The sequence below is a fragment of the Camelus dromedarius genome, unplaced genomic scaffold (genome assembly GCF_036321535.1).
Source record: "Camelus dromedarius isolate mCamDro1 unplaced genomic scaffold, mCamDro1.pat HAP1_SCAFFOLD_114, whole genome shotgun sequence".
In the NCBI taxonomy this organism is placed as follows: Eukaryota; Metazoa; Chordata; class Mammalia; order Artiodactyla; family Camelidae; genus Camelus; species Camelus dromedarius.
In genome coordinates, this window is record NW_026989787.1 from 3,223,647 (window position 1) to 3,238,029 (window position 14,383).

The 14,383-nt window shown below is 41.4% G+C and overlaps 1 protein-coding gene across 5 annotated transcripts in view; it reads left to right on the top strand.

The window, feature by feature from the left end:
• Nucleotides 1–5,275: 5,275 nt before the first annotated feature.
• Nucleotides 5,276–14,383, top strand: part of LOC135320662 (saccharopine dehydrogenase-like oxidoreductase) — a 61,886-nt gene continuing 52,778 nt past the window's right edge. For 3 of the 5 annotated variants that reach the window (XR_010379914.1, XR_010379915.1, XM_064483790.1), the window contains exons 1-3: nt 5,276–5,511; nt 6,745–6,857; nt 14,275–14,324. Coding sequence is in view for 3 of the 5 variants with exons in the window: in XM_064483790.1 (XP_064339860.1) it covers nt 5,406–5,511; nt 6,745–6,857; nt 14,275–14,283 (228 nt within the window). In the remaining 2 variants the exon portion in view is untranslated. Of the gene's footprint in view, nt 5,512–6,744; nt 6,858–13,055; nt 13,737–14,274; nt 14,380–14,383 lie in introns of those variants that run through there. The other 2 variants (XM_064483789.1, XM_064483788.1) reach the window with 2 other exon arrangements.

Here is a 14,383-nt window from a genome sequence, read left to right on the forward strand (position 1 = left end):
TTTAACAAATGTCTTTCACTGATACAAAGATTACCTCTGATATAAATTACGGCAGCATACAAGCACAGAAATTCACAAAGCAACTGACATTTACTGAATAGTGCTGTGTGCTAAGGGTAGTTTTGAGGGTTTTGCACAATTCTAAGGAGGTGTTGGAACTCTCAATTTGCAGATAATGAAAACAAGTCTCAACTAAATTACCATACGTGTCCAAGATTACAAAACTAATAAGGAAGAGATCCAGCATTTCAATCAGATCTGTGAAAGGCATAAGGACCAAAACACTGAAAACAACTGGCCAGGGCCGCCCCTTGCATAAACAGCAGCTTTCAGACTCTTCTCGTGAAAATGAGAAGAGGAAATAATGTGTTTGTTTGCTATTGAAGCCACAGGATCAATCTCTTCTGAGGGTGAGAGAGGGATAGGTCCCAGGCCTTTCTCCTGGGCTTCCCAGCGGCCACCTTCCTTCTCTCCATGTCTGTGTCCCATCCTTCCCCACCATCCTGCCCTCTTCCCACTGCCAACAACAATGGCACAACATATACACTGGGTGAGATATAAAAACCCGCTACAGAAAGAACACTCTGGCCACAACAGGTTCAGAAATGGCATAGTACTACCCCAGTAAACTAAGCGACAAGAGCTGGTGGGTCTGGTCCCCTCCAAGTGGCAGAGGCCAGCACACTGGGGGTTTGTCCCACGAGGACTCGGGCTAGTAACTATGCTGTTTTTTCAGTTCCGGAGTTCCATTGCTTCCCTGTAGTTCTCCACTGAGCTGTGCGTGGAACACGAGGGTAAAGTGTTGCTGAAAAGGATATACTGAAAACGCAAAATTTTACATTAAGATTTGATTGAAACTCAAAGTGATGTCAATTTTGCTTTCTTTAGTTCTGAGGTCAGGAATGGGGGTTGCATAGTCTTCTGTTCTACAATTCCAAATAAATGTTCATACAGAGTATCCAAATTTCTGTTTTAACTTTGTTTTGTTGGTCACTCAATAATCATTGTGTTAAGCCCTAGGGCTGAAGAGGGGGCAAGCCTGAGGTCCTGTTGTAGGTGTCAGTTCATGGAGAAATCATTATTATTTACCTTTTTTGTTACTCTTAACCTCTTTTTGTAGGGACAACTTTCCATCTGCTGTCATATTCCTTTTATCAGAACTCTGTATTTCTACTAGTCTACATGTGTTGGTGAAAAAGTATCTCAGCTTTTATTTCTCTGAGAAACTGTTTTGCCTTCATTTTTTAAAAGGTGTTTTGGTCTGGGAAATGGTCTAGACTAATGCTTTTTGTTTGTTTGTTATTGTTGTCTTTTCTTTCCCCCAGTACTTTAAAATATCTCTGTGCTGCATTCGGGCTTGTGTGATGCCCGACAAAATTCTTCTATCTTTCATATCTTTGTTCTGCTCTACATGTTGTGTCTTTTTATCTCTGGCTGCTTTTAAGATTTTCTCTTTACCTCTACCACTGTTGTTTTTGTTTGTTTGTTTGTTTGTTTTGTTTTGTTTTGTTTTGTTTTGTTTTGTTTTTAATAATTCGATTTTGTTGTACCTTGGTCTGTTTTTCTCATCAACCAGGATTTTCCTCCTGGTTATGCTTCATACAGCCCTGCTTGCTTACATGGTGGGTCATTTTTTATTCGATGACAGATGTGATGGGTTTTACACTGTTGGGTGCCCAGTTTTGTTGTAATTAATTATGGGGTATCATGTTTTGTTTTGACTTGCAGTTTTGGAATAAATTGGTTTCTTTTAAGGCTTGCTTTTAAGATCTGCTAAGCTGAATCTATAGCAGGCTGGAGTCTGGGGCTAACCTAGCCCCTCCACTAGGGCAGGGCCCTCCAGTTGCTTCACCGCAGTCCTCTCTGTTACAGAGCTGTTCCCCATTAGGTGGTGGGAAAACACGCTGTTCCCAGCTCAGTGTTAGCTCCAGGAACTGCTTCTTTTCGTGCTTTTTGGTGGTTTTCCACCAGCCTTAGGAAGGTAGTGTTCTCCATCCAACTCAGTACTCAGCTAGTCTGGACGTTCCCTTTTACACCTTCACAGATATCTGCATTGATTCTCTCTCTGTCTCTGTCTCTCTCCAGCTTCCTCTTCTCTAATATTCTGGTCCACAGTTTCTAGCTTCTTGGGCCTCCCTTTGCTCCAATCCTCCTCTTTCAGACAGTGCTGTCTGGGTTTTCCCTCAGTGCACATCACTTCGGAAACTTCACTCAGGCAACACTCCGGGCTACTGTCGGCAACACTCCGGGCTACTGTCAGCCTCACCTCATTGGTTTCTCTTTTCTCAGGGATCACAGTCAGACACTATCTGTTGTTCAGTGAGACTACTGTTTCATGCTTTCTTTCTCAAGTTTTCTTGTTGTTTCAGAAAGGTTTATTCAATCACAGTCAGAAGCAAAAATTCCAAGATAATGCCTTTCAAGATTTTTTAGTATGATTTTTAAAATTGTAGCCTTTGTCTCAACTAGAATTTATTTTGATGTATAATAGGAAGTCGGGGTACAGACATGGATGCTTTTTTCTCTTTAGATTACCAGTGGTACCAGTAGCACTTATTGTATGGTCAATCCTATTGTCTTTGATCTGCAATATTTATTTTGTTCAAAGTCAAGTTTCCATACATGCATGGGATATTTCTAGGCTATTTTTTTCAGTTCCATTGATCTTTTAAAATCCATTTTCATACCAATAGCATTTTGTCTTAGTCATCATTTCTTTTTTAAAATGAGTCCAAAGTCTTTGCATCAGATAAGTTTGATTAAAACTCCATCTCCATCTTTCTTTTAGGATTTCCTTTGGTTATTTGGTTCCTTTGTTTTTCCATATAGAGTCTATCTATGGTACTTTTATTATTTATTACTAAAGGACTTATTTTTAAAGTGTTGTTTTAACTGATTTTTGCTGATGTAAAAAAAAACCAAACTGCTTTTTAATATTAATTTTGTATACGGTTCCTTTCTAGATTCACCTATTAATAATTTATCATCTCAGTTCACAAAGCAGATAATCATATCATCTATAAATGACAGATTTGTTCCTTTCTTTTCAATCTCTGTATCTGTCCAAATCTTCTAGTATGATGTTAAATAAAAGTGGTCACAGTGAAAATTGTGATCTTAAAGGATTCTTTCAATATTTTATACTAAATAAGATATATACACTATTCATTTCTGTGTAGATTCTCTTAATAGATAAAGTGGAGCCTTTCCAATCTTAATTTAATATTCTTTAAAGCATCATGAACCATTACTTAATTTTCTCTTTCCCTGACTCTTATTGTGATATTTTTCCCCCCTCTCCTTCAATCAGTCACTATTGTCAATTACTTAAACTGATCTTTAAATATTAAACCAACATTGAACTTTTGTGATAAAAGCAAAGTGGCCAGTTTAGTCTTTACCATTTTTCTACATTATGGATTCTGATTGTTCGTGCTTTGGTTGGCAAGTTTGCATCTATCTTCACAAGTTAGTTTGGATGGAGATTTCTTTTTTCATACCTCCCTGATTTCAAGCGTATCAAGCCACATAAAATTGCTTGAGTAGTCCTCATGATTCTGTTCTCTGGTGTAAGATTGTGGAACTTTTTTAAGGTTTAAATGTCAATTGAACTCAACTGTAAACAAAATAGACCTAATGTTATCTCTATGAGAAGTTTTTTTTGGACTACTGATTCAATTGCTCTTAAAGTTCATGTGACTTTTAGATTTTTTTCTCCTTGGAGTCAATTTGATTAATTTTCATTATTCTAGAAATTTACTTATTTATATATTTATTGTGTGTAAAGTTTTCATAATTTTTCTTATTTTTTAATTTTCTGGAGTAATTTTATTTATATTCAAATTTGTACTTCTAAAATTATGTGTAAATGTACCCACTTTTTTCTCTATTAATCTTGCCAGAGCTTGTAATCTTTATGAAACCAAGGTTTTGATTTCGAGTTCTCTGTATTGATATACATTTTAGGTTTTCTTAATTTGCATATGTAGAAATTCATGTCTTTGTTGATGTCTTTCTTATGCTTTCTTCTGGCTAAGTTGTTCAAGCGTCTCTATTCCAAAGCTAAATGCCTTACAAGAACTAATAAACATAATTAAATGAAAAAATGATTAATGAGAAAGAGCTAGAAACATATGAATTCCAGTCATGACTATCTCTTACTAGTTGGTTTATCTTGGTTAGCTGATCACTTGGTAATGTATCTTAACCCGGATGAAAACAGAAATTCACAAGTAAGTTGAATATCTTAGGTGACCTGCTTTGTGCAGAATCTGTATAACCATTACCTCCTTGACCCGGCCAGTAAATTCTTACCAAGGTAGCCTAGCTTATGTTAGTTTTGTTTGCAACCACACCACAAAATCAACTCAGATTTAAAATGCTGTTAAGTGAAGGCCTTAATTTTTTCCACCAAATTGTTGTTAGACTGAATATTCCCCTATTTAGTACTTGTTCAGTCATCAACTTTAAAAACTGATCTTTCTTCTCATTGTACTTTATTACAAGGCACTGTAAACAGAATAAAGCGTATGAACATGAAATGTTCTTTTATATAATTTGCAAAACAAAATTATCTCTGGGAGTTACCTCCCCACGGAGCTTCACCAATAACTGTCACAGGCCATGAAGAGGGCCTCCAAGGCGGTGGAGGCAGGGGCCTGGAGAGAGGGCGGAGGCGATCCGTGGAAACCCCAGAACCCAAGTCCACTCACCACCTCCATCAGGCTCCTTAGACACTCCTTGGACAACGTAATTCTAAAGCCCAAATAAAAATTTTAAAAGGGGTGGGGTTCCGGGTGTAGGCTCTTCGGCCATCAGAAGGTTTTCATGAATTCTTTGGTTGCACAACCCCCTCTTGCAACCACATTAACTGGCTACAGCCACCGCCCGCTCCAGCCTTCAGGCGGGTGGGAAGATGCAATGCCTGGGGCCGGCAGAACTGCGCCTGGACCACGACCGGGCGAGGATGGGCCGCTGTCAGGTCCTGCCTGCCCCGGACGCGCACCAGCCGCGGAGCCAAGACCGCCGACACCAGTGCGGGAAGCCCCCGAGAGGAGGCGCGGGGAACAGACCCGGCGCCAGGCGGGGTGGGGTCGTCCGTGGGAGGGGCTCTGGCGCAGCGGCGCGCAGGCGGAGGGGCTGCTGCGCCCAGTACCGGGGTGGCTGCCTGAAGCTCTGGGTGGGCGCGGGGGCCAGGCGGAGTGGGCGTGGCCGTGGGCGGGGCTCTGGCGCGGCGGCGCGCAGGCGGAGGGGCTGCTGCGCCGGGTCCCCGGGTCGCTGCCTGAGGCGCAGGCGCGTGGACGCAGCCCGCCGGGGCCTCGCATCGCTGTGGGCTTCCTCTGACGACCCAGCAGAGGCCTTTCCGCCTGGCGGTGCTCGGCGCCTCTGGCCTCACCGGCCAGTTCATGACAGAGCAGGTGTCCCAGAGCGGACCTCCCACCTGCCGTGGGCCGCGCTGGCCGCTCCCCGGAGAAGCTGCGGAGAGTGCCGGAGAGGCTGCTGTGAAGCCGGGTGAGGGGCGCGGGCTCCGGGGACCCGGATTCGGCCCCGCCGCCACTGCCCCCGCTCGCACCCAGAAGCCCCCTTCTCGGGGCTGAGGGGTTCCGGGCACCGGAAATGGGCGTCCCTCCTCCCGCAGCGCCCCTCCAGCTCCCCAGCCCTGCTCGAGGCAGGGAGAAGGGGAGCGGATCTTCAGAAGTGTCAGCTTTGTTTTGCTCCCTACATCAAACAGTAAAACAGATGAAATCTCCCAGCTTGGGTTTTTCCTTTACTTGGGGAGCCCCGCTGGGGAAATAGAACTTTAGGTTTTCCTTTCCCAGCTCCATCCCATTTAGTAGCTGGTGGGGCTGGAGTTCTCTTGGTATTTGATGGAAGCGAAAGTGGAGCGCTGGTTTCTTTGGAATTGTTTGTACTTTGCCTTGTGTTTTGGAGCTGGGAGAAAATGCTTCCGAGTTTTACTGATAACATTCCTGAAGCTTTATTTTTTGCTTGTAAGAATTCTCCAGCAGTCCCACTGTTTAGCCGATAGCGACATGAAGGGAAAAGCCCAGCTGGGCTAACAAGCTAAGTCACAAATCTAAATGTAACAAGTGTCGGATTACTGATCTGAGTTCTGCTGGGCTAACTCGTAAATCTAAGTTAATAAGTGTCAGTTTGCTGATTCCCTGTTCATGTTTTTGCTAGCCAGCTGGATTTTCAAAGAGACATATCTGGCCTTGAAATGTTGGTTTGCTGCCTCATTGCCTCTACTTTAGTGATAATGATGTTGCTAAAGCTGTTCCATGCCTATTGGCCGAATACCCCAAGCTTGTACTTAACCCTATAAAACCTCATGCGCACGTCTTGGAGGTGCTCAGAGCTTAGGAGCAGAATCCCCTCTGAGCCCGCCAGTGTAATACATCTGAGTACTCCAACCCTCCGAGTGGTGCTTGTTTCTTGGCTGGCCTGTCATTTCCATAACAGCAAGACCTCTAAATTAGAGGGCCCGCCATTTACACGTTCCTTATGTTAGATTTTCTTTTAAAGGTTAGTAATGTTTTTTAGCAATCCTTTTAACTCCATTTTCCTCATAGTCTTTTCCTTTTCTATTACCTGATATAAAACCCTTTTGTCTTTTGTTTGAGAGGGAGAGTTAGATTTCAATATAGTTAGTAAATTTGTCATCACTGGTTACTATGAAAAGAAGATCTGGGAGATCTAATACTGTATCAGGATTTGCTTAAGACAATTTATTTCTTATTTTAGGAAGACCAACACTGTCATCTGAAATTGGAATAATAATTTCTGATATCACTAATCCAGCCTCACTTGATGAAATGGCTACACCGGCAACAGTTGTCCTCAATTCTGTAGGACCCGTAAGTAATCAGCCTCTCTTTGTATCAGAACAACCTCTTCATTTCTAGCAGAATCTGGTATTTTATATTCCAGAGAAATGTAAGAGCAGGGGATGGAAGAGTTGATTCAGGGACTTAACCCTATATGGGGAATTCTCACTTCTTGTGACAAGCAAATGGATATGACCAAGGTCTCCTGAGACAGAGAATGACACCAGACTCAAGGAACACATGCTGGTTTATTTAGTGGCTACAGCTATAAATGTCAGAATTTTTAAAAACTGTATACCCATTAAAAAGTTTGAGCATGTACCCCTAATCTAAATTTGTTTATTTTTAATTACATTCTGTATTACTGTACCAGTATATATGTTAAAATATGTACAGAGGTTAAAAAAAGGACTTGTTCATTTATGCAAAAAATATTTCTTGAATGTTTATTATATGTACACTGTACTAGTCTAGGAACATAATGTGCCTAAAACCAAAAATCCCTCACAGAGCCTTCAGTCAGTGAGAGAGACAGAGAAATAAGGTTGAAGATGCAGGTAGTGACAAGTGCTTTGGAGAGAAATAAAACAGGGAAAGGAGGTAAAGAGATTGGCGCATCAGTCTCTGTTAGATGGATGATCAGGGAAGGTCTCTGTGAGGAATGGAAATTTGCATGTGGACCAGAATAAAGTGAGGGAGAAAACCACCTGAGTGTTTGAAGAGAAGGGTCTTCCAGGAAAGAGCAGATGCAAAGGTCCTGAGGTGAGCATTTGCTTGGCAAGGCCAAGGAATGTGCCAGAGGCCAGTGTGGTTGGGTGAGCTGGGCAGAGGGGTGGGAAGTTAGAAGGAGAGGTATCTGGAGCTAGGTCACTAGGTCTGAAAGGTCAAGATTGAGGTTTGAACTGTCTCCTAAATGTGACAGACTCATTGAATGGTTGAAAGCAAGGGCATGATTTGATCTACAGTTTTGAGATTCTTTGGCTTTTGAGAAAGAAAATAGATGGTAGAGGACCAAGAGTGGGTGGTCAAAGCAAGCCAAGCACAGGGCAGGAGTGTTAGAGGTGCTGAGAAGTGGCTGAGTTCAGGTGTTTTGAGAGGAGAATCATAGCTTCTGCTATTGGACCAGATGTGAGGGGGACACTTTTGGTCCGTGGAACAGGGTGAATGTTGGTGATGTTTACTTTTCTGAGGAGGCTACCACAAGTGGCAAAACATTTGAAAACTAAGCATCTGAAAGTTATTGATAATTTGAAAAATGCAAGCAGAAAGGCCTTTATGAATTTTAGCAAGTAAAAATGTATTTAAATTGTTGTTAACTTAGATTTATCTCATTCTTAACTAGCTTAGGATGTGGTTCTGTAGTTTGTTGCTTGAATCACTGTCTTATGTACCTTCTTAGCCAGCTCCCTAGTCCTTCCCTTCCCAGTACCCTGGAAAAGCCCCAGCCCTGGTTATTCCAGCTCCCTGCTGACTCCATACCTGCATACCTCCTTGCTGACTGGTCCCACTTTAAATACGTGGGGACAAGCCTCCCCCAGGGCCTCAGCACCTCCAGCAGACCTGCTCTGTTTCTCTATGTGATTCTCCCCTACTCTCTGAAGCAGCAGTTTTATAACTTCTTTTCCCCACACTTTTAGCTTCCCATTTCTTTTTCCACACTCTTATCTGGTGATTTTCTTTCTTTTTTTCACTGTGACAGTAGAAGCTGTCAGAAGGGACCTTTTCTTCCCACTACAGGTCTTCCTACCCGCGCGCTTGCATTGCACCCTGACTCCTCTCACCTCTCATTGAAGGGCCCTGCCCCTGCTTCTACTGGGCGTGGGACTCAAAGCCTTCATGTTTACAGGTTCACAGTTATCATCATGTTCTCCCTCTCAATTGGGTTATTTCCCTCAACATACAAATATGGTGTTATCTCTCCCATCATAAGTAAAGCCTCCCTTAGTTCTCCGCACTCCTCCCACTGCTGCCATCTAGCAAAGGCCTGGAAATAGCTCCCTTTACTTACTGTCTCTCCTTCCCCACCTCCTCCTCCATCTCAGAGGAGTCTTGTGGGGCTTTATCCTTCCTCCTCAAATGAAACTGCTCTGCCCAGGTCCCCCTGTCACATCCCACCATCAGTTCTCAGTCCTCATCTGAGTCCTGTCTCCCTGCATTGCTCCCAGTCCATCACTCTCTCCTTGCCTCACATGGCCCTGAATTCTTGCCCTCTCCTAGCTATTTTTGATCCACCAGCTTTGCCTCAGTCTCCTCTTTTGGATCTTTTTATCCTCCTCCAAATGCCAGAGACTTCAGAGCTTAAGCCTTAGAAACTCTTCTGTTTATACTTCCTGACCACTTTTTTTTTATATTATTATTATTATTGTAGTAAAATATACATAAAATAAAATTACCTTTTAAACCATTTTTGAGTATACACTTCAGTGACATTAAGTACATTCACAATGCCGTGTTAACTGTCACCACTTTATTTCCAGAACTTTTTCATCATCACACAAAGAAACTGTAACTGGGCCAGTATTTTTTTAAAATGTTTTAAATGTTTCTTTCCTGAATGGAGGCACTGGGGATTGAACCCAGGACCTCATGCATGCTAAGCACATGCTGTATCACTGAGCTGTACCCTCCCCCACCGAGCGAGTATTTTTTAAACTGTGAAATCAATTCAGTGGGTTGAGACCAGGCATTAAAAAGGAAGTATTAGATAAACTGAAATAGAAAGTAAGGTGAATTACACATAATACTGGTAAGTGACTGGTTCATGAACACTTCGTTTCAGCTAGGTATATTCGTGCCTCGAGCTGCTATGTGAAATGCATTTCTTAGGGTGGGTTATGTCACAAAGATCTGAAAGCCTTGGCTGTAAGTAATATATGTCAATGATACCACATTAAGATATTCCCAGTGAGAACCTGCCCCTTAAACTCCAGACTGGTGGATCTAGCTACCTTCTTCTGGCTGGTTCTGTGTGGATGATTCATGGGCATCTCTAGCTTTTGCCCCCAAAACCTGCTCACCCCTAAGTGCTAATTGCATGGCTGTTTTCACTTTGTGATATGAATTATACTCCCGGGGTAGATGGGCTAACTCTGCCATGTGGGGGTCATAATTTGTTTTTTTGCAGGTTTTGTTTTTTAACTCATTTCTCTAATCTGTGACAGTTTAGTGAGAATCAAATGATATCTGTAAACTTGGTCAGGCATATGTAAACAAGCATTCTATCATAAAATACAGAAATGACTGAATGATTGCTTTTAAACATTATTGTTTATTGTCTCCTATGCCAGAAACTGGAGGAGGAAAAAACTGGTTTTGAGAGAAAGATGATGAATCTGATTTTGGACATGCTGAAACTGAGTTAAGGCAGGATATTTTTGAGTTAAGACAGGAAATATATACAAAATAGTGGAATTTTTTTTTAAGTAAGGAAATCTGGGTGAAGAGAAAATACTGGAGGGAAAATGAAGCCAAAATGAAATTGGTTTTGCCCCGTGTCCTGTGCTCTGTGGGTCCTGACTTTTATAACAGAGGCCACAGCTTTGGCACCTGCATCCCTGTGCAGCTCTGGAGAGAGAAGCCAGAAGCCAACGGCATGATGCAGCTGGAGTCAGGACAGCAGGTGAGATTTTCCACGGAGCAAGTCTAGGGGGGCGAGTCTCCTCTAACGGACAAAGAAGCATCTGTGGGGCTCACTGAACAAGCAGGTTACTGGTGTCTTCCCCAGAAAACCTGTTCCTGGGGAATTTGGGGAGGGACTAAGTAACCAGGGTGTTTAATGAGTGGCACAGATGATTCTAGCACAGGCGGACTGCTGGCCAATTTGGGATCTTTGGAGGTAAAATGACCAAGAGAAAGGCCAAGGAAACCTCTAAATGAGTTTCAAATGGTTCTGTGTAAAGGCTACTCAAAGGGATCTATTGGGTACAGAAAGAAGATAGAATTTTGAGTTGTATTCATTTTAATCTCAACTTTGTTGCCATTTTATGTATGTTTAAATGTATATTAATATAGTAGTCCATGTAAATGATTTGTAAATAAATTCTATAGTTTAGTAGGTGATGGATTTAAGGTGTGAACTTCAGTCTTGCTACTTTGAAAGCCCTTATTTTTTTTTTTGCTGCAGAGCCATTTTGGTTAGCATTTTAAAAGTTTAATTGCTTTGTTCTTAAATATTTTAATATTGGTCTAGATGTTTCTGTAAAGCTCTGCTTCAGATTTTTTTTCTTGAATGTTCAGTTTCTGGAACTAACATATTGATAGTATCATGAGAAAGCTGCAGAAAAGGAGGTTTATATCATTGGAAGCAGTGGCTCTGACTGCATTCCAGCAGATCTGGGGGTAATAGATACCAAAAATAGAATGAATGGTAGTTATTGATTAATAAGCAGTCACGGAATTTGAAATAGAAAGACTTCACGTTTGTAACCGTGATGAACTAAAATCTGCTTGGGAAAAGAAACATAACTATAAAAGGGGAGTGTTAAACACATGCTCTATTTTTAATATAGCTATACTTATTAGAATTACTATTGACACTATTATTTTTTGAGATGGTTAGTCTTATAAGTGTTCCAATTAAGGAAATTATCCATTGTTTCAATTTGGTTGTGGTTACAGCTGTAAAATTTCTGGAAAAAAATTCAGCAGGCGTTATGAATTCTAACTTGCTTTGTTTAGGAATTAATACATCTTACACAAAGTATACTTTGTATAGATACTATAATTAGAAGTTTTAGTTTTTTTAACCAACAAAGCTAGAAAGTATTGAACAAAGTTTTTGACATCTTTTTTCCTCATTTATAAAATGGAAACAATTTAAAAATGGAAAAAATCAAAACAAAAAGAATGGAAGAATTACTATTACAGTAAAAATAATGGGTATTAGTAATGTGCATATATAAAAAGTGTCCATCTAGAAAATGACTTGAAGCAAGTAAGTCCAGTTCTGTATAAACCATACTAGAGCTTAAAAAGGTGGAAACTGTTCCAATTTATATTGAAAAGACCAGCAAAGATAACACGGTACGTACGCGCGCGCAGACACACACAAACACAAACGCACGAGGAAGAAAGCTACAAATCAGTCTTGCTTGGGAAATTAATAGTAAGTAGAAAGTGCTAAATAGAATCTTAATAAATTCCAGTGGCATTTTAAAAGGATAATATATCAAGGCAGAGGTTTATTGTGAAGTTACATAATCACATCAGAATATCAAAGGCAAAAAGCTATATACACATTTCAGTAAATGATTTGAAAATTCATGCCATTTACTAAGTTAATTTTTAGAAATTGAGTAATAGAATACTTCCCTAACACAATCAATGTCAGAAAGTAGTAGCCAACATCATACTTAATGATGAATTATGCACAGTAAAGAGAAGGGCACGAATTGAACATCTTTAAAATATTTACTTAGTCTTCCAACCCATGGATCTGGTATATTTCCATTTTTTAAAAATCTCCAATTACTAAAAAGTTTAGCTTTTTTTCATGATGGTCCTACATATTTCTTATAGAGGTTATTCTTAAATATTTGATAATTTTTATTTTGAATAAGTCATTTTCTTTTTAAGGGAGAAATATTACTTTAAGATTTGTTTTCCCTCTGAGAAGCAAAATGGCGGATTTAAAACTGTTTCCAGATACTGAAACTTAGGAGTCAGCATTTTAACTACCCCAGCTGATTTTGGAGGGGGGCCCTGCAGACTGTTTTGTGGGGGAGGAGCCACTTGGGGGAGGCACTTGGGGTGGCTCTAGGCTGTGGATCCCCCACAGAACCCTCCCAAACTGGCACACTGGCTCTAGCTGGGAACCAGCCTGCTGGGAGGGGACCACTCTGAAGGCTGGCCTGAGGGATAGCTTGATCCAGAGGGCTTGTCCAGCAGGCCAGCCTGGTAGGCCTGAGGAGTGGGCTGGAGTGGGCCCCATCCCAGTGAGGGTGCGCAGAAAGAGGCAGCAACAGGGCAGACATCCAAATCTCTTTTACTGGGGGAAAGGGGGCACCGAGGCAGCCCACTCACTGCACAGCTTGTCCATTGGCGCTGCTTCCTGAGTCCTGTGGCTTCATCACACCTGGCAGCTGGGGCGGGCTGGAGAAGGGCTCAGTGCTCAGGACCTCAAGGGCATCAGCTGCCCGGAAGACTGGCCCCACGGCCACTGGGGACTGCAGCCGTGCTGTCTGGCTGGTGAAGCCACACTTCACCCAATGTCTTGCTGTTGTCCAATAGCTGGTCATCCAGTGGCTGCTTGAGGATGCCCTGGACACTGCACTTCGGCTGGAACACGATGCTTGACTCCCTAGTGTCAGTGAAGACTGCGGTCTTGTGGCACCGATCATGAGAAGCACATCCTGGGGATGGCTGGCCGTGTGAGCTTGGAGCCCAGGGCTCCCCCCCCAGGTGGCCCGGCGTCCCCAGCTGATGTCTGCTGCAGGTGGTTCCCATCTTTACTGTCACTGCTTTAGGTGGTGCATGTTCTTTCTGAGGAGCGCCTTAGCTCACAGAGCCATATTCCCAGGCCACGTTCTCTTAACCCTCAGAATCATCTCTAGGGAGTTGATTTTAATGATCTAGGCTTAGTTTCCCTCAGTGGTCAGACTAGCAGCATTTATGTGGCTTTGCTTCTCTTCTACTGTCACATCATTGTTGATGATGTGGTCATTCATTACCTGGCTCAGTGTGAATTTCCTAAGGCCCCACACTTTAATTTACTCTTGGAATTAAAAAAACTAGTAACAATGTCTCTTAAGAAATTGATATATTTCATTTCACCAGATTTTGAGAATTAGCTAGTCCGTTACGTTTTTCTTTTGTCTTACTGCTCTTGATAAGCTCAAAAATTATTAATTAAATACTTAAACCACTATCTCTATGTATTAGTCCCCATGGTTAATTGATTTCTCCCCTTTTTTCTGGTCTTGGTTTTATATTTTTATTTTTTACTCATTATATTTTTATTTATAATTAAAACAGCCTTCCTGTAGCATTTTATAAGTCATCACAGAGGCCCATTTTGGTAGGTTTTCTGTACGTTCATTGTAAGTCACTACTAGTAAGTCTTCTTGAAAACTCTCATATTGGAAAGTAGAATAATTCCCATGGATGTGGTTTTGAGAACCTACGGCCTTCCAGAATGAGTGAGCTGAAGTGTTGCCTTACTGGAAGAGACTTTCAGCACTGTCAGTCTGAATACTAGAAAAGTTTTTGTCAGTACCAACTGTCAGTTTATGCTAAACTACTCTCTTTTTGACAATTTACCTGGTTTTAGTTCCTTAAGTCTGTTAACAATAACCTATTAATACTGTTATAAGTGCATATTTTTCTGATTATATCAGCTGTAGGCTTAATAAAAATGTTCCTTAAATAAATAGGAATAGATTATTATTATTTGTCCTGGGTCAGTAGATTTTTATTTGATTTTACTTTTACCATTCTCTTCCTCTTTTAGGTACATTGACTGTTAAGGAAAGTTTCCTGACCTTACATTCAGGACCTGAGGTTAGTTTTGGTTTGTCCCATGTTTCCTATGTTAATATTCAAAATGTTTTGGAAATGAT